General features: G+C 39.8%; 1 protein-coding gene across 2 annotated transcripts in view; it reads left to right on the forward strand.

The window, feature by feature from the left end:
* Positions 1-6,132: 6,132 nt before the first annotated feature.
* The window catches only part of LOC122655901 (protein NLP9-like), a 33,369-nt gene continuing 20,794 nt past the window's right edge, over positions 6,133-18,707 (forward strand). The window contains exons 1-3 of one of the 2 annotated variants that reach the window (XM_043850282.1): positions 6,133-7,451; positions 9,371-9,415; positions 9,549-10,292. In XM_043850282.1, coding sequence (XP_043706217.1) covers positions 6,501-7,451; positions 9,371-9,415; positions 9,549-10,292 — 1,740 coding nt within the window. In that variant the 5' untranslated portion in view covers positions 6,133-6,500. The remainder of the gene's footprint in view (positions 7,452-9,370; positions 9,416-9,548; positions 10,293-18,707) is intronic. The other variant, XM_043850283.1, reaches the window with a different exon arrangement.

The following is an 18,707-nucleotide window of genomic DNA, read 5'->3' on the forward strand; positions in this document are numbered from 1 at the left end:
TTGTCATACATTTTTTAGGACATCTTAAAGGTTGCATAGGCAGGGGTGAGTGACGCTAAGATCACATCGGTCTTGTATCGCAGACTGAAATCAATCCCCATAGAATCCAATTTTTCAAACAGATTGATCATTTTCATTACATGATCCATCACTGGAGTCCCCTGGGACATCTTGATGTTGTGGATTTGACTCACCACATCAGAATGGGCATGTGTCAACTACCTGTTGAACAATTCAGCAAGCTTATCCATCTTACCCCTAACAATGCGTATATCCTTGATCGAGTCCAGAACTGACTTTTTCAACGATCCTAGGATATAAAGTGACTCCTTAGAATCCCTCATGAAAAACTCCTACATCTCTTCATTTGCCTCAAAATCATTTGGGTCGGGTTGAGGAGGAACTTGTTCATCAAGAACTGTGTATAATCCTTCAGCAGTCAGGAGCAACTTAATGCTCCGGTACCAATCGACATAGTTTGTACCATTAAGTTTGTATTCGCTAATGAGTGTTAACAGGTTGTAATTAACGGCAGCCATTGTATAATTATCTACACATGCACAAGTAAAACCAACATGCTAATTAACAACCATTGAAATTAATAAATTGAGCACACACACATCAATGGTCTTTCATGATTTGGGTTTTCCTCATAACCCAAAAGTTGAGTTGGATACCTACAACCCTTGCATGCATAACTTACCCTGTCGGGAGTCATTATACACACCGTGGCAGTGTGGACTAAACTGTCCACCTTATGGGCTTCCAATATTTTCGGGCACCTAGGTGTCATGTCCAAATCCTGTCAGCTGACATACATCCAAGTCATATACTTACCTATTGCATTAGTTAGAATCATGGAATCATGAAAGATGACCCACTATCGCAATGCCCTCTCACTATCCATACCCTAACATATCTAGATAGAGGTAAATATAGATAAATGTGTGACAGAGGTTCTGGTAATGTCCTGTTGGCTTATGCGGGATCATGTCACACACTTTCTACATTTATCTTCAATAGGAGGCCATGGACATGTCTACCGATTAAGACTAGTCCATATCATACATGTATTATGAATAAAGAGGAATTAATTAACTCTCACATATCATGGACAGATTTAAATCATCATAATTAATCAACATTAATTAAAAGTGATTATGGGATGGCAGCATTTTTATCAGAAGCAATTAAAGAACCCTCCCAATAAAAATAAAACTAATAACTTGGGTGCATCAATCATACCATGGATACCACACCTCGATCATCTCCTCCGCCCGATCACGTCTTCAAAGTAGGTGATTTGCATCTCCATAAGCTTTGAGCACCACATGTGGATCACCATCAACATGCCCTTTGGAGTCCTAGCTCTTCTAAAATTATAATGGAAACCTCGGAAAAATTCTATACACTTTCCTTTCCATAATAATAAAGAAGCACCGCATGGAGAAACCAACCTACCATTTGGGCTGCCCATGGGGTGGAGTACATTTGTTTATAAAAAAGATAGGGGGAGAGAGAGAAAGAGAGAGAAGCATCACATCCACTCATAACACCATGTATCACATACATAAACAATCCATCCATTTTATTAGAATGTCATTCCCATAATCACATCATAACATAATTTCATGCATGGGCATTAAAGCAAGTAAACCAAAATTAACATGGATTTCTTTCATTATCGAACCACCACATCACATGTGATAACATGTATCCAAGCCCATAAAATTAAAATCGCATTTTCATTGCAAGTGGGTGGAGGGAGGAATCCCTTCACCCATCTTCTTCCTCCAAAAACAAAACAAACATTTAAAATTTTGTTTTGAAAAAAATACCCTTTTTATTTTTATTTTTATTAGAAACTGGAGGGGAATCAAGGGGGGTGCATGCAGCCCACATGCGTAGGCTGTCGGCACTCCCTACGCAGCCCATAGGCCCAAAGCCCACGGGTAGCAGCCCAAGGCCGCAGCCTGCAAGCTTGCTGCCCGCAGGCAGTAGCCCACGGACAATAGCCTGCAGGCCGTAGCCCGCAAGCTTGCTACCCGCAAGCATATGGGCTGCACACATAGGCAAGAACAAGGGGGAGGGCGTGCGCAGAGGCTTGGTAGTGTACGCTCCCCCCCACATACAATCATGATTAAAAAATTTTTTAATTAAAAATTAATAATCACATCTATTTGGATACATGTTTCAATAATTGGAATTAACAAACAAAACCAAATCCATCATCACATGGGTAGGTTGTTACACTAACAACCTTGTAACTACCCATGTGCACATGGGAAGGTTGTTATAACAACCATAATTTAACCACTTATGTGCAACATGCATCCCACTCATGATAATCATATTAAACCATTAATTATCTAATATTAATGGGTGGGAAAGGTGGCTCTGATACCACACTGTAGGTCAAACTACGGTCCAGGGATAAAACTATGGTTCCCTAGGGAAACCAATTATAAACCAATTAGGGTATTGCACGCCTTGGGTTAGCCCATGGTGTCCCATGGGTGCCCCATTTAAATTTTAGGGTTTCCCATGGTTGCCCGTAGGAACCCTAGTGCATCCCTGTTAGGGTTTTTCCTTCCTTCATGTGTCCCATGCAATTATGGAATGCAAAAAGGGACGAAGAAAATCATCTCTAATCCATCACATGGTAAGAGGGATCCATCCCATACTCGAATGCACAGCGAAAATAAATCGATTCAAGTTTCTTTCGCATCCCATGAATATTTAATAATTAATAACGGGAGAAATTAAAAAAGAATTGCTAACCTGGTGAGCTTCAAGTGTTGCTCCTCCAATAGACAATGGTTCTTCCTCCAATGAGCGCTCCAAGTAAACAGATCTGAACCTCCAATGGTGCTACCAAGGTTCTTCAAGCCAATCCCAGATGCTCTCAAATTCTTCAGCACAGATCTAGGGTTTCACAAACCCTAACTCTCAATTGCAATAGAGAGAAAATAGAAGAAGAAGAGAGATCACAAGAGGGAGAGAGAGTGACCAAAATGCAGGAGAGAGGGGGCCAGGCAAAAACGTGGAGCACTGCCCCCTCTCTGCGTTTTGGTCCCCTAATATAGAGCTAGGGTTTAATTAAAAACCCTGATAGGATTAGATTAATCCTTGTGAGAGTCTAACTCTCTCTCTCTCTCTCTCTCTCTCTCTCTCTCTCTCTCTCAGTTTGGCAGTTCTGTTTAAACTTAAAGTGCTTCAAAAAGGTGAAGAAACAGAATCTAATCGAGAAAATATTAATTAGTTATTTTATTTAATATTTATGGATAATTACAATTAGCACCATATCCATTTATTAAATAAAGAACCAATTAAATTAGCAAATTTTAAATAATTCCCTATATGATACCAAATTATCATATACAACCCCCACTAATCAACACCATCATTATGGAATCTATGGCCTATACACATGTGCTGCCAAACCCCAATCCATAGTACATGTCCATATAAGAGCGTCTGTGCATCTGATCGGGTCCTGCAAAACTCGATAAAGCAGTTTGTTCAAATAATCATATATAATCTATTATTTTATGTAAAATAGATCTTTTGCAAAACCATTTCCAAAATGGTACTGGATCCAGATTCCGATCCGACCATACACAGACAGTCTCAATCTTGGTGTTCCCCAATCGGGCAGTGGTGACTATGTTGGATAACTCCTTCACTCACAAAGTGTTCACGCATTCCCAGAACACCGGCTTTGACTCGCTTGAGTCTCAGTCATTGATGAACCAAAGAGTGCGATCACACTTTGCAGCGACAGGGTTCCCTCAGGCAAAGGGTATCGGTGACACATGTCTATCCCTTCCTACATCTGGCAGTAATACATGAGGGAATCGACAAAGTAGATTCTTCGCCAATACACACATCAAACATGTGAGTACTCGTGTTCGTACCCTAACATCACATGTCTAGGCAAACCCAATGCGACGACCATATGATAAGGGTGCCCAGCCCAAATCCTAGTCGTGACTACCATTTTAAGTAAACACTACGGACACATAATGTTCAAAAAGTTTATATCTCATGTGGTAATATTAAACTAAAATGTATAAAAGTTCAATACAAAGAAGAACGGGGTTAAACTGGACCGGAGCGGGTTTGATGGACATACAAGTCCAACAATTTATGTATAATGTATATATGAGAGAGAGAGAAGAAGAATGCTACCTTGGTGCGTGTAGTGCTCTGCCCCTATGCCCAGACATAGGGATGCATGAAATGACAGCCACACCCTATGGAAAGGTGAAAAATCTCAAGGGTGCGGTGATCATTTCACATAGCGCTGTGTCTGGGCGCACGAAATAATGCTTAGTGGTTTTGGCTTGGTATGCTTAAGGAGAGGTAGAGATTTTTAAGATGGAGGCGGGTGATGATAGTGCTTGGGTTTTCAAATACATTGCAATATTGATACAATTTCATGGCGTTCCTCGTGAGCTACTACCTCTCAATTTAAATAGTGTTGCTACACTATGGTATGAGATCTCGCAAGCTTGGGCCTCCAATGCCACTGAACTCAACCACCAACCTCAACCACTAATGTCGTGAATATTGGTTGTCAACAAGGTGGCTCAACCACCAATGTTGTTACTATGGTTCCTCATGACTGTTCCCTTCAACCAGCCTTTGCATTAAATGATTGTAACTCCATTCAAACGGTTACACATTTAAATGCTCATTATGCGATCAACGATTATACCACCCAATTCTCTACTATAACGGTTAATGTTCATCAACCTCCATAGTTGACCAATGGTTACATGCCTTCAATTTCATTAGTTTTAGCATCTATTAGTGGGAATAAATTTCCACAATTTCATCCGTTTCTGCACTTAAGAATTATTCAGGGGCTCATCAAATCCCTACAAGTAAGGAGTTGTTACACTTCCGTAACAGGTCACAGGCAGTTTCTTAGTGGGTATGACCTTTCTTCAATTGGTTATGAATCATAATAGTCTTTAATTTTTTTAATAATCATGCAACACTAACCTTTTCCCCTCCCTAAAAAAAAAAGCAACGCTAATCGTAATGACACAGGTGGTCAATGGTATGTCAAATATTGCAATGGTACAAAAACTTTGTACGAATAATGCCACAACTTGTACGACCGTCCCAGCTCATTTGACATCTAGATTGAAATCATGTATTTTTCATTTTTTATTTCATGCTAGAAAAACAGACTGACTCAATTGTGAGGACGGCCCGGTTCTTATGGGGTACTTTATGGACCGTTGAAATGAAATAAGTGGAGCGGTAAAAGTGTTGTTCCAATTCAACAACTAGGAGAGCCCCTCGTAAGATAAGTACAACAATTTGGATGTTCGAGGAGGTTAGTTTGGTAATTTCATTCCTCAAAACTTTGAGAACATCCAGAGGTTCCGTTTTGTTCTTAGGATCCACGCGCCACTGTTAGTCCCAACTCTTATGAGTATTGTCTATACTCTATGTCTCTAAAATCTGCAAAGTATAACAGACTTCATCTGAGGTAAGTTTCCCTAATCTTTCCATTTTCTACAGATTCAGTAATGGAAAAGCAAGTCATAGGATCCTCTATTGTTCTCGTCAGCTAAAATTTCTATTTCTGGTAAGAAGTTGTTTCTCTCACTAGTCACAAGGGCTTTGGTTTTCAGTAAGGAGTAGCAGAGGTTGTAGGATTTAAGAACATCGATTCATGAATTTATTCGTTTGGTGGGTACTGGGTCTATTGTGAGTTTTCGTGTACAGAGGCTCAATTAGCTTCTTCAGCTGTTTTTTTCCCCTTTGTTCTTGATTGGGGAACTAACCCTGGATTCTTGCTGTCTGGGTTTTGTTTCCAGCAACATAATAGTAGCTGAGCTGCAGAGATTTGGGAGAATTTATGGGATTGACTTGTGGGTTTTGGTATTTCTGGCTCTATAATTTTTCTTATGTCTTTGAAGTACTCGATTTGAATAATTTGAAAAGGATAACGTTTTGGGTTCTATTGGTAAAATACTTTGGTTTGTGGTTGCTGAGTTCCTGTATTCTTTTTCTTTTAGGAGAATTTTCCTGTTTCTTCAGTTTTGAGTGGCACTAGGATTGTTAATTTGATTCCTTGTATATATTTGTTTGTTTAATCCTGGTCAATTGAAGCTTTTACATCTATATTGTGTGCAGGTATTGGAAAGTCTGATTCTATTATGGTCGAAAGTGGTCAGTTTTAGTGGAGGAGGTTGGTTTGTGGTTAATTTGAGTTTAGAAATGAGTAGTAAATGGTTTCCTTTTGTAAAAGTCAGTGGAGGGAAGTTGCTATTGGAGAATCGCCAGCAAAGTAGCTGAATTCTGCAATTTGAATGGTGAAATATAGTTCTCTGATATGGAAGTTAGAGGAAAACATAGGGTTTTCTTCTGCAGAAAGATTATCCTTGGAGAATGCTCAATCCAGTGTTATTGAAATTAGGAACATCCTCTGACGGAAGGATTTAGTTCTTTTACGATAGTAACTGATAATTGAGGTGAAGATGGACTACCCCTTTCTATCTAGAGAGAAAGGAATTAATAATTGGGCTTCTTCACAACCTCAGTCGGATGTTTTCCAGTCACCACAAGGTGGAATGGAAAATATGAATTCAGAGGAACCCATTAGTTTTTCAGAGCTCATGAACTTTGATTCTTTTGCTGAGCTATACAGTAGTCCAACATCTGTGGACCCAGCTCTTCCATACTACGATATGAATCCTCTGCAGTCACCTGGTGGGTTTGCCTCTTTTTCTCCATTGAATTTTACAGCACTGAGCTCTAGTATCTTCCCTGTAACTGATGGGGGTTCTTTCAGTGCTGGAGTTTCCTCAAATTGTGCTGGCAAGATGGAATCTCAACAAACAGACACTCAGTTCAATTTTCCGTTGAAGTCTACTGACGCAGAGGACTCGTGTCGTAAACAAAGCAGTAGTTGTTTTCCCTCAGTCAGCACTCCAGACATGGGCAATGATATTATTCCTAGACCACTGGAGTTATCATCTGCTGATAGGATGTTTAGGGCCCTGGGCTTATTTAAAGAATTATCTGGAGGGGGGATTCTTGCACAATTTTGGGTTCCTATTAAAGTTGGAGATCAGCTTAAATTAAGTACTTTTGATCAGCCCTACTTGTTAGATGAAATGCTTGCAGGGTATCGTGAAGTATCAAGGACATTTACTTTCTCTGCAATAGCGACACCTGATTCTTTTCCTGGGCTTCCTGGGCGAGTTTTTATGTCTAAAACACCTGAGTGGACCTCAGATATATTATATTACAGCAAGTCTGAGTACTTGCGGATAGATCATGCGGTTGAACATCAAGTCCGTGGATCTATTGCATTGCCTGTTTTCAGTCCCCATGAGAAGTCATGTTGTGCGGTGCTTGAACTCATAACTTTGAGAGACAAACCCAATTTTGATCCAGAGATGGAAACTGTCTGCCATGCTCTTGAGGTTTGTTTTGCTTATTTATGCTTTTACATCAGACTATCTTTCTTCTATTTTCTCTCTCTCTCTCTCTCTCTGTTTGTGTATTTGTGTATATGTATGTGCATGTATGGCTGTCAAAAAGAGATTAGGTCCCATGGCCCATGGGTTTATTGGTTTTCTAAATTCTATTTCCTGGCTGAATTGTTTCTTGCATCTTTTTTTCACCAACAGGCCAGATGCTTAGCTGCTTGAGTAATTGTTGAGAATCATGGGATTGTCTTGTTACACCTTACTTTAGGATTTTTACATTTTCCCCTTTTTACCTTTTTACCCCTTTAGGGCTGTAACTCTATTATAAATAAAGGGGACCTCTGTCATTAATGACAAGTCACATCATTCCTCAACCTCTGATTCCAAACTGTAATTGTGATGGTTTCTTTTGTCACTCCCCAGCTAGGAGGCCCAATCTTACATAGGGAGCACCATCTTACAAAGTGGATTCACAAATCATGATGTTTTAATGCCTCTAATGAAAGTATTTAACCAACAATAACAGGAGAATAAAACCCTTCAAATCTCAGTATCAAACAACCTCCATAAAGCTTGAATAATAACAAAAGAAATCAATACTTGAAGGAAAACAGAGCATAGAGAAGAAGAGTATGATCTTTGATTTCCCACCAACAGGCCTAGATCAAAATCCTTCTAATCCCAATAGTTTCTCACTCTTCACTGAGCCTCACAACAACTTACTTTCACAGCAGCAAAAAGATAACGGCCATAGTTTCATTCATAAAATCGTTGGATGGCCAAATAGCCTTACAAGTAGGGCTGTAAATGGATAACCGAAAATCCGAATTCGATCCGCATCCGTATCCATTTAGGGGCATCCATATTCGATTAGAGATATCCGAAAAAAAATCCAAATACTCCGATAAAAATCTGAATCCGAATACTAAATTATAAAAAATTAAGTAAATAACGATCTTGAGGGTTTTTGAAGATTCAACAGGTTCTAGAATATGAGGAAAAGAGAATCATGATCTAAAACTATGGATTGAGAGTGAATTGTATCCACTAGGGGGAGAAAGGTTCGGGTTACACAAGGTAGAGGTGTAAACGGATGGTCGAAAATCCGAATTCGATCCGCATCCGAATCCGTTTAGAGGTATCCGTATTCGACCAGGAAATATCCGAATCCGAGTACATCCGATCCGTATCCGAGCCGAATCCGATCCGTTTACAGGCCTACTTACAAGCTTTTTATTTAAGAGAGACTCCTTAGCTAAGTAAGAACCTTTCTAAATCAGACTTACATAAGTAATAGGAAACTTAAAAGAAAAAGGAAACCCTCTATGCTAGGAAAAAGATCTTTAGTTGATAAAACAGTTTAATTTAAAAAGACTTAAATAAAAACAACCAACTTAGTACCTCATGATGGGGCTGGTGGAATTAAGTAACCCATGATGTGGGCAGGTGGACAGACCCATGGATGGGGTAGAAAAAGCCCACGGCAATTAAAGAATTAAAAGGCCTTTTGAATCATGGCCACTAAATAGTAGCCTGTTTACCTGTCTTCTTCCTACGGGAGAACGTGAGAAACTCCCTTGTATCAAAAATATTCTCATAACTTAATATTTGTTAACCGTTGTAGTATGCATGTTGTATTTAAGTCTTTGGGAAGAGTTCTCTCTAGGGGAGCGTGGCCCCTATCCATGTGCGGGGGCAAATGGGAGCATGCACAGAGGCATCAACAGGGGGTCATTACCGCCTTTCATAGAGGGTGTGGCATTCATTTTGCCCACAGAAAACTTTCTTAAGTCTTTTGTTAGCTGCAAATAAGTCTGGCAATTTTTGCATTTGATTGAAAAAAATGAAGTATTGTACTTATATTTGTGATATAAAGCCAATGTAAGCTATGCTCTAACCTATAGTTTTTACAGGCTGTAAACTTGAGGACCAATGTACCATTTCGAGTTTGTTCTAAGGTACTCATCAACGCCATATTTTAGTTATACTGATTAACATTTTGAAGAAAAAAAAAATGGAGAATCTGCTTCTAAACATTTAGGTGTCATTGATGCTCATTGCTATTATTCTAAAACTGTGTTTATTTTGCAGGTCCTCTCAAAGAGCCAGGAAGCTGCCTTGACTGAGATAGTTGATGTTCTAAGAGCTGTTTGTTATGCACACAGACTACCACTGGCTCTTACATGGATTCCCGGTAGCTACACTGATGGAATTAATGATGATTTTTCTAGAGAAAATATGAGAAAGGGTAATAAGAGCATGACTGAGAAATCTATACTATATGTTGAGGATACAGCATGTTATGTTAATAATACTGAGATGCAAGGATTTGTGCATGCATGTATTGAGCATCACCTTGAGAAGGGTCAAGGTGTTGCTGGAAAAGCACTTGAATCAAATCATCCCTTCTTCTCCCCTGATGTCAAGGGGTATGATATAAGTGAATATCCACTTGTACTTCATGCACGTAAGTTCAAACTGAATGCGGCAGTTGCTATCAGGCTAAGGAGCACCTACACTGGTGCTGATGATTACATATTGGAGTTCTTTCTCCCACTCAACTGTAAAGGGAGTTCAGAGCAACAACTCTTATTGAACAATCTTTCATGTACCATGCAGAGGATTTGTAAGAGTTTGAGAACTGTTTCAGATGCGGAACTAGTTGGGCAAGAAGGCGATAAAAGATCAGGGACAAACTTCCCATCAACAACTTTGCCTGGAGAAAGCTCTCAACCAACATTGCCAGATCTTGCTTTGGATTCTAATGAAAGGGTGGCATTGCAAATATCTAATCCTAGTAATGAAGTTATGGTGGCAGATGTCCCTCATGAACAGGTTATTATCTCATCTGGACTCACTTTTTCAATTAACAAGTTGCATTTCTTCTACAATTTCTTCATTTGAATGATGACATTTAAAATAGTAGGAAATTTTGTGTTCATACCATGGTTGTACTATTGATCTATGTAAATCCACTCATCTTTTTGGAATGTGTAAAAGTTGAGAAGAAAAGATTAGAGATAATAGATTGGCTTGTCAATAGTGACATAGGTCTTTGTTATTTATAGGTTGGATAATGGTTACAAATATAGTATGTTGAGTCACAATACAGTCAATCTAGACGGGTACGTAACCCTTATCCTCAACACTCCCTCTCAAGTTGGTGCATGGATATCCTTCATGCCCAACTTGGATACAACAGGATGAAATAATTTAATGTTAACCTCTTTGTGAATACATTAGCTAGTTGATCTTCTGAAGTGACGAATAGAATACAAATCAGGCCTTCTTCAAGTTTTTCTTTGATGAAGTGTCTATCAATTTCAATGTGTTTGGTCCTATCTTGTTGGACTTGATTATGGGCTATACTGATTGCATCCTTGTTAATGTAGTCCTAGATTGGTAGAGGACCAACTAGGAGCCAGTAAACCAGGATCTATTAAGAAAAGGTGAATCGGCTAGGTCAAAATAGGGTTTTTGTTAAAATTAGGGTTAGGGTTTGATATATAGGTTATGTCAAGTTGAGGTAGGGGAGCCTATCAGTGAAGGTCCTGAGATGTTTTGATGGATGGAAGTGTGTAAATTTGAATGGGTAGCAAGTTAGGGTTAGGGTTTTGGGTTTTGGAAAAGAGGAAAAGATGGATTTCTAGGGTTTGGCTGGACAGAAGTTAACCAAACTTGAATGGTTTTCTTCGGAGGGTATGAGGGATAATCGGTCAGATTTGTAGACTGTTCTGACGGTTGGTTTGGGCTGTGGGAGTTTTAAGGTTTTTGGGAATTGATTTGAGATGGGGGAAATTAGGGTTTGAGTGGTTGGAAGGGGTAGCAAGGGAGATCGAGTTCTCCTTATGGGTAGGGAGTGTTGTTGTTGAAGTTTGATGAATTTATGATGGTTGGTTAGGTCTGGACAGAATTATGGTTGTTGGGAAATTGAAAACAAAATGGGGGGAAAGCTAGGGTTGGAGATGTAGAGGATTAGGAGAAGAAGATTGGGGATGGGGATGATTCCCAACTTGTAGTTGCAAATAGTTATTGGCAGCAGCTTGTTGATAGAGGAATTTGAATGAATTTGAATCTTTGACTGAAACTAGAAAGTAGAACTTGAAGAGAACCACCCGGGCTTCACAACGCAAGGTGTCGATTGGATCGAACACCAATCTCTCCAACGAACCACCCGGGCTTCACACCGCAAGGTGTCGATTAGATTAAACACCAATCCCACCAGCCTTGATCAAACACAAGACAATCTTCAAAGAAGAAGACAAGTTACAACAGCTTGCAAAGCAGAATTAATTTTTGAAAGTGGAGAGTGTGGTGCTCCACGATTTCTATTGCTTATATAATGGCCTAAGGGCCTTACCCCTATTCAGCCTAGGAGTATGAAACTCCTAGCCGGCTAACACTATTCCACCTCCCTTCTAAATTTGTGGGAGTGTGGACCCAAAAGAAAAAATGAAAAATTACATTAATTAAAGTGGTGACTTAAGTAACTTAAATTGAACCACCGTTTCAAACTAGCTTTGGACCGGTGGTTCAATTTAAAACATGAAAATAAACTAAGTATAGAGCTAATCTCGTATGCAACCTATGTACCCCTACTTTAGGCCCATAAAAGTGGCCTATTACATAGAAAACCCATGGGACCAAACTCTAAAGGCCTAACATGTATAGAACCTAACCCTAGACTTATTCCCATTAAAATAAGCCTCTTTTGGTGATGTATCTGCATCAATTATCGTCACAGTGAAGACGCATAGGACCTTCGTGGGTCACTCCTAGATAAGCAAGTAATAACTTGAGCCAAATGAGCTCACACATACCTTGTGCCATTGCTTTGTACTTGGCTTCTGCACTCAATCTGGACACTATGGATTACTTCTTGGTATGCCATGTGACCAGATTCCATCCAAGAAATTTACCATATCCTGAAGTTGAGCGATGATCATCAATAGAGTCTGCCCAATTGGCATCAGTAAAGGATTCCAACTTGAGTTTATTATTGTTGGAAACAAAATATTTTTTAGGGGCAGATTTTATGTACCTCAGGATCCGGTATATGACCTCAAGATGAGCTGTCCTTGGATCATGTAAGAACCGGCTTACAACTCCTACAACATAGGCAACATCTGGCCGAGTATGAGAAAGGTATTATCAGTCTCCCCACAAGACGTTGATAGCTCTCCTTGTCCACTGGATCACTTCCTTGACTGCCTAGTTGATGATTAATCTCAATAGGTGAGTCTGTAGGCTTGCATCCACGCATCCCAGTTTCCTCCAGAAGATCCAGAACATATTTCCTTTGAGAAATGAAGATACCCTTGTTGGATTGGGCTACTTCAATTCCCGGCAAGTATTTGAGAAGTCCTAAATCTTTGGTTTCAAATTCAGTCACCAACTGAGTCTTCAACACACAAAGCTCTGTGTCATCATTGCCAGTTATGATTATATCATCAACATAGACTATATTATTGTAAGGGCAATGATTTTGCCTTCCTTGTGTTTGGTAAATAGGGTATCATCGGCATGACTGTTTATACCTAAATTTTGTATAGCTTCTTGGAACCTGCCAAACCATGCCCGAGGGGATTCTATAGAGAGATTTTTCCAGTCTACACTTACCCAACTGTGGATGATGAGTCGAATCCAAAAGGAACATTCATATATACCTCCTCTTCAAGATCTCCATTGAGGAAAGCATTTTGCACATCTAACTATTGAAGATTCCATCCAAGATTTGCAGCACAGGATAACAATACTCGAACGGAATTCATCTTTGTAACAGGGGCAAAGGTGTCCTAGTAGTCAATGCCATATGTTTGGGTGAAGCCCTTGGCAACTAGTCTTGCCTTGTATCTTTCAACAGTCCCATCTGCTCTTTGTTTTATGGTGAATACCCACTTGCACCCTACTTATTTCTTTCCTTTAAGATGAGGAACAAGCTCTCAGGTATTATTTTTCTTTAAGGACTACATTTCTTTTATCATAGCATTCTTCCATTTTGGATCTGTATAGCTTCTTTCCAACCTTGTGGAATGGACACAGAAGAAAGCGAAGAAATAAAGGCACAGTAGGAGGGAGATAATGATTTATAGCTGTTACCTGCGAAAATCAGAAGATAAGAGAAGAGAAGAGGAGAAGACGAGCTCACAACTGTGAGCATGGTACTAAATCTCATTTCGTTTCGGTGTTTCGGTCTGACCGAAATTTCGTCGAAATATGGTATTTTCCTGTGGGTGTAAAATGCCAAAAATGACCGAGATTTCCGAAATTTTCGAAACGAGATGACCGAAATTACCGAGATTTCCGAAATTTTCAAAACGAGATGACCGAAATTTTCGAAATATTCGAAATATTGCTTTTTTTCATATTGGACTTGTGTTTCGTTTCGGACAGGTCGAGATACTCGAAATATTCGATATCTTGAACGAAATTTCGCGAGTTTTAGTACTATCTGTGAGCAGTCTAATGAATTAATTAATAAAGAGATGTACAAAGATATATAGGGCTACGGGCAAAGTAGGAAAACCAAAAATAAAAGGGAAAATTTCACAGACACCCCCTAAAAGTATCCAATATCTTAGAAACTTACCATACTTGGTCAAAATGTCACAGACACCCCAAACGTTAAGCACAGTTAGTACCCAAAGGTGAAATATCCAATTTACCCCTTAGTTATTTAAATAAAAGGACAAAACTGTCATTTCATCTTCTTCCCTCTATGGCTGCGGCTCCAGCGACCATCACCTGCTTCGGCTACGGCGACCATTACCAGCAGCAAGGAGAAAAAAGTCTGAAACAGGGATTGGTTTCCCTGAGCTAGGGAAAACCAAGAGCCGATCCTCCTTAGATTTTCTCACAAGTCGTCGAAATCGAAACCTCGCCCTACTCTTCCTCTGCAACTCCGATGGAAACATATCCCAGCTCCTCCTCAATTACTTCTGAGATGGACCCGCATCCCAGACTGTCTCACTTTGTTTTTCTTTCTCCCTGCCTTCTCTCTCTCTTACAACGCTTCTGTGCACTGAACGGCCCTGCGGCGCTGCACTGACGCCTTTTTTTCCCCCTCCTTTCGTGTGCGCCGGGTTCTGTGGTAGGCGGTGGCAGCCGTAATCACTAATCAGTGGTTAATGGGAGAGATACGAGAAAGAAGATGAAAAGAAGTAGAAGTTGATGCGAAGGGACGGAACTATATATACGTTTCGCTCATGGTGAATCAAGTTCTTGGATATGAAAGTGGAGATAGATTAATTAATTATCCATCTTCAATCATCAAAACAAGATAAACTTTCTACAATAGAAACTCAAAACTCAGAAAAATCTCTAAAACTGGGCATTCTATGAGTATGATTCAGATTACAGATCTCACATTCTAAAACCATGCAAGGTAGGGTTCATCATTTCGAATCCTTGGAACAGTCATTCAAAATACAAAAAGACCAACGAAACAAGAATCCTTTTGAAGAGTTTAAGATCTAGCAGATTCAGAATCCCCTTAATCATCCATCCCATCAAGAATCCAAAAAGAGAACATTCAAAGTCATAGAACCCCCCCAAAAAAAGCAATATCTAGCAGTTCAAGGATGGTAATTCCAAGCTTTCAGTTTCTTTCCAATTTCAAAAGAAAGATAAGAATCCACACAAGCATACTGCACTTGATCCTTTGTAAGACTACGATCGTCCCAGCGGCTCCTACCAATAAACTCAGGCTTCTTGATTCCATGAAAACCAAGAAATTCGCTCGCCATCGTCTCCATCATATCTGATTCCCACGATGAAACTGTGCAGAGCAACCGCACCAAATACGGTTAGGGTTTTAATTTGTAGAGTTAGGGTTTTTATGGGGTTGGATTGTTGAGAGCATGGTTGTGCGGGGGAGACTGGAGAGGGTGGTGGCGGGGTTGCAGGGGAGCAAGAGAAGGACGGCTGGAGGGGGAGGGGGTGGCGGTGGTGGTGGTGGCGGCGGCGGAAGAGACAGCAAAAGGAGAAGAAGGAGAAGAAGGGGAGAAAAAAGGAATTAAATAAAAACAAGGGCAAAATTGTCTTTTTCTTAAAAACTAACTTCTAACATCATTAATTCATCATTAAGGGTATTATAGGGATTTCATTGTGGTAAGGGTAATTTCGCCATTTAAAAAAAATTAACAGACACTTAATTGTAGAGACTAACGGAGTAGACTAAATTGAAACAAATTCATAAAAATAGGGGGTGTCTGTGACATTTTGACCAAGTATGGTAAGTTTCTGAGATATTGGATACTTTTAGGGGGTGTCTGTAACCACATATAAAACGAGACCCAAAAGGGCTCTCGGTATTAGCGCCAAGTGCTAATCCCGAGACCCATTAATGGGCCCCATAACACCACACTTCTAACACTCCCCCTTAAGCTGGAGCATATATATATATCAATCATACCCAGGTTATTACAAATATAATCGATCCGCCCACTACCTAAAGCCTTTGTAAACACATTTGCAAGCTGCTCTCCAGTTCTAACATGACTTGGAAGAATCAACCCATTCTACATCTTCTCACGAACAAAATGGTAGTCAATCTCAATATGCTTCGTCCTCTCATTAAACACAGGATTGGATGCAATATGAACTGCTGCCTGATTATCACACCACAACTACATGGCAACTGAAGTTTTAAAACCTAACTCAGATAACAACTACTGTATCTACATTAACTCGCATGTCAAGTGTGCCATAGCTCTATATTCTGACTCAGCACTGGAACGGGCTACAACACTTTGTTTCTTGCTTTTTCAAGAAACAAGATTTCCTCCAACAAATTTATAGTACCCTGTAGTCGACCTCCTTTTAGTTGGAGATCCTGCCCAGTCAACATCTGAAAATCCTTCAATTCGGTTGTGACCATGATCTCGATATACTATCCCTCTACTTGGAGCTTTTTTGAGATATCGTAAAATACAGATAACAACATCCCAATGAGAAGTCCGAGGAGAAGAAAGAAACTGGCTCACCATACTAACAGGAAAAACAATATCCATTTGGGTAACTCTTAAATAGTTTAACTTACCCACCAGTCTTCTATACCTCTCAGGATCATCAAGTACATCTCCCCCTTTAGCAGTAAGTTTCATATTGTGATCCATATGAGAGTCAATAGGCTTGGACCCAAGCATGCCTATTTAAGTATATCCAAAATGTACTTTCTCTGTGAAAGAAAAACTCCCTTTTGAGATTAAGCCACTTCAATTCCCAAAAACTACTTTAACTTCCCCAAATCCTTAGTCTGAAATTCCTGTTGAAGATATGACTTTAAATCCACAATACCTACTGAATCATCACCAGTAATGATAATATCATCAACATATACTATCAGAAAAATCCTCCCTGCACTTGATTGTCTGTAGACGAAAGAGTGATCACCACCACATCTAGACAGACCAAACTCAAGAACTTCTTCAGTAAATCGACCAAACCATGCACGAGGAGATTGTTTCAGTTCATACAAGGATTTTTTCAATCTACAAACTAGACCAAACTCCCCCTGAGCAACAAACCCCGGAGGTTGCTCCATATATACCTTTTCTTGCAAAGTACCGTGCAAAAAAGCATTTTTGACATCCAGTTGAAACAAGGGCCAATGATTAGAGGCAGCAAGAGAGATTGGAATATGTACGGAAGCAAGTTTGGCAACAAGAAAAAAGGTATCTAAATGATCGACACCATACACCTGTGCATAACCCTTCGCCACAAGTCTCGCTTTCAAACGAACAAGAGAACCATCAGGGTTTACCTTCAAAGCATATACCCATCCACAGACAATGGCAGTCTTCCCCTGGGGCAGCAGAACAAGTTTCCAAGTTTGATTCACTTCTAAAGCCGACAATTCTTCTCCCATAGCTGTCCTCCAACCAGGACTTGATGATGACTCTGTCACTGAGTACAACTACAAGTACCTTTCGGTTTAGCAATGGGATATCAAGATCAGAAACAATAGGGGCAGCTGGGGGAGTACTCTCATCAGGACCTATAGTGCAAGAAGACGTGACAGAGTCCGTTAGTAAAGGAGGGGCAGCAGCTACCATCGGTTTTGGATTGTAAACATTGGTATCAGGAGGGCATTGACGAGGAGCAATTGGAGCAGGACCCTATGGCAAAGGAGACTGAATAGTATAGTGATGCAGTTAGGAGATGGGTTCAATAGGGATTCCTTTTTTTAATATTTATTTATTTGTTCATATTGTTAGAAACATAGGAAGGTAAAAGTCCAATTTTAAGTTTATTTTCTGTTTTGGATTAATTAGAGTTAAAGTCTAGGTTAATTCCGTTTCAATTAGGATTTCTTTATTTCAGTTTCAGAGTAGGAATAAGATTACTTTCTTTTATTTCTATAAAAGAGCATGTACTCCACGATGGAGATTAGAGAGTTTTGAATGAACGGAATTTATTTGGGTTAAGACGATGGCTGTCATGAGCCTTGCGTGCATCTCTTTCCTCTTCTGAATTCTTCTTCTTCTCCTCTTAATTTTTCTGGTTCTTCTTTTCTGTTTCCTCTTTTCATACTCTGTTCTGGAAGGTAGTAGCAGCCCAGATATTCTGGTTTGATCTCCTCGCTCACCAATCTTTGTTCCTCAAGATTTAGGGTTAAGATTGCCCACCTTAGGGCGACTCAAACCCCAAGTGCTTGTTCCATAAGTCTTCCTCTGCTATGAGACTCGACCCCTTGAAGAACCCTATAACTGTGATGTCGCCAGATGTGATTTAAGAGCTTCAAATCTCACTAGGGTATTGATGCTTGGTATCGTTAGGTTCGTAATCAGCAGAGGATCGAATCTCTTCTCTTCGCCTGAAGTCTCAGATCCAGCGGACAGAGTTTGAAGGAGTTCTCTTCTTTGGAAGCAACTCTGGTTTCTCCGTTACTTCTTGGCTTGAGGTAGAAGATAACCCCCTTTCACGATTCCTTGTGTTTTTATTTTATTTACGCACTTTCCCTAAATACCCTTTCCTTCCATTCCTATTTCTGTTTGTCCCTATTTTCTTTGGTTCCAAGTCTGCCCCTCCCCATATTGTATGTTACCTTTGCCTTTTGTTCTTTTCTCTTATGTTTAAACTTCCATCTAATTATAGAATTACCACCCTCCTTTTGAAAACATTGATTAAATTACTGTTTTGCCATGTTTCTCTTGGATTTGAGTGTTTCTTTGTTTGGATGGGCCCACAAGTAACCCAGTAAGGGTTATTCCAACCCGGCTCTACATTAAATTTGTATTAGAGATGAAT

Source organism: Telopea speciosissima, chromosome 3 (assembly GCF_018873765.1).
Source record: "Telopea speciosissima isolate NSW1024214 ecotype Mountain lineage chromosome 3, Tspe_v1, whole genome shotgun sequence".
In the NCBI taxonomy this organism is placed as follows: domain Eukaryota; kingdom Viridiplantae; phylum Streptophyta; class Magnoliopsida; order Proteales; family Proteaceae; genus Telopea; species Telopea speciosissima.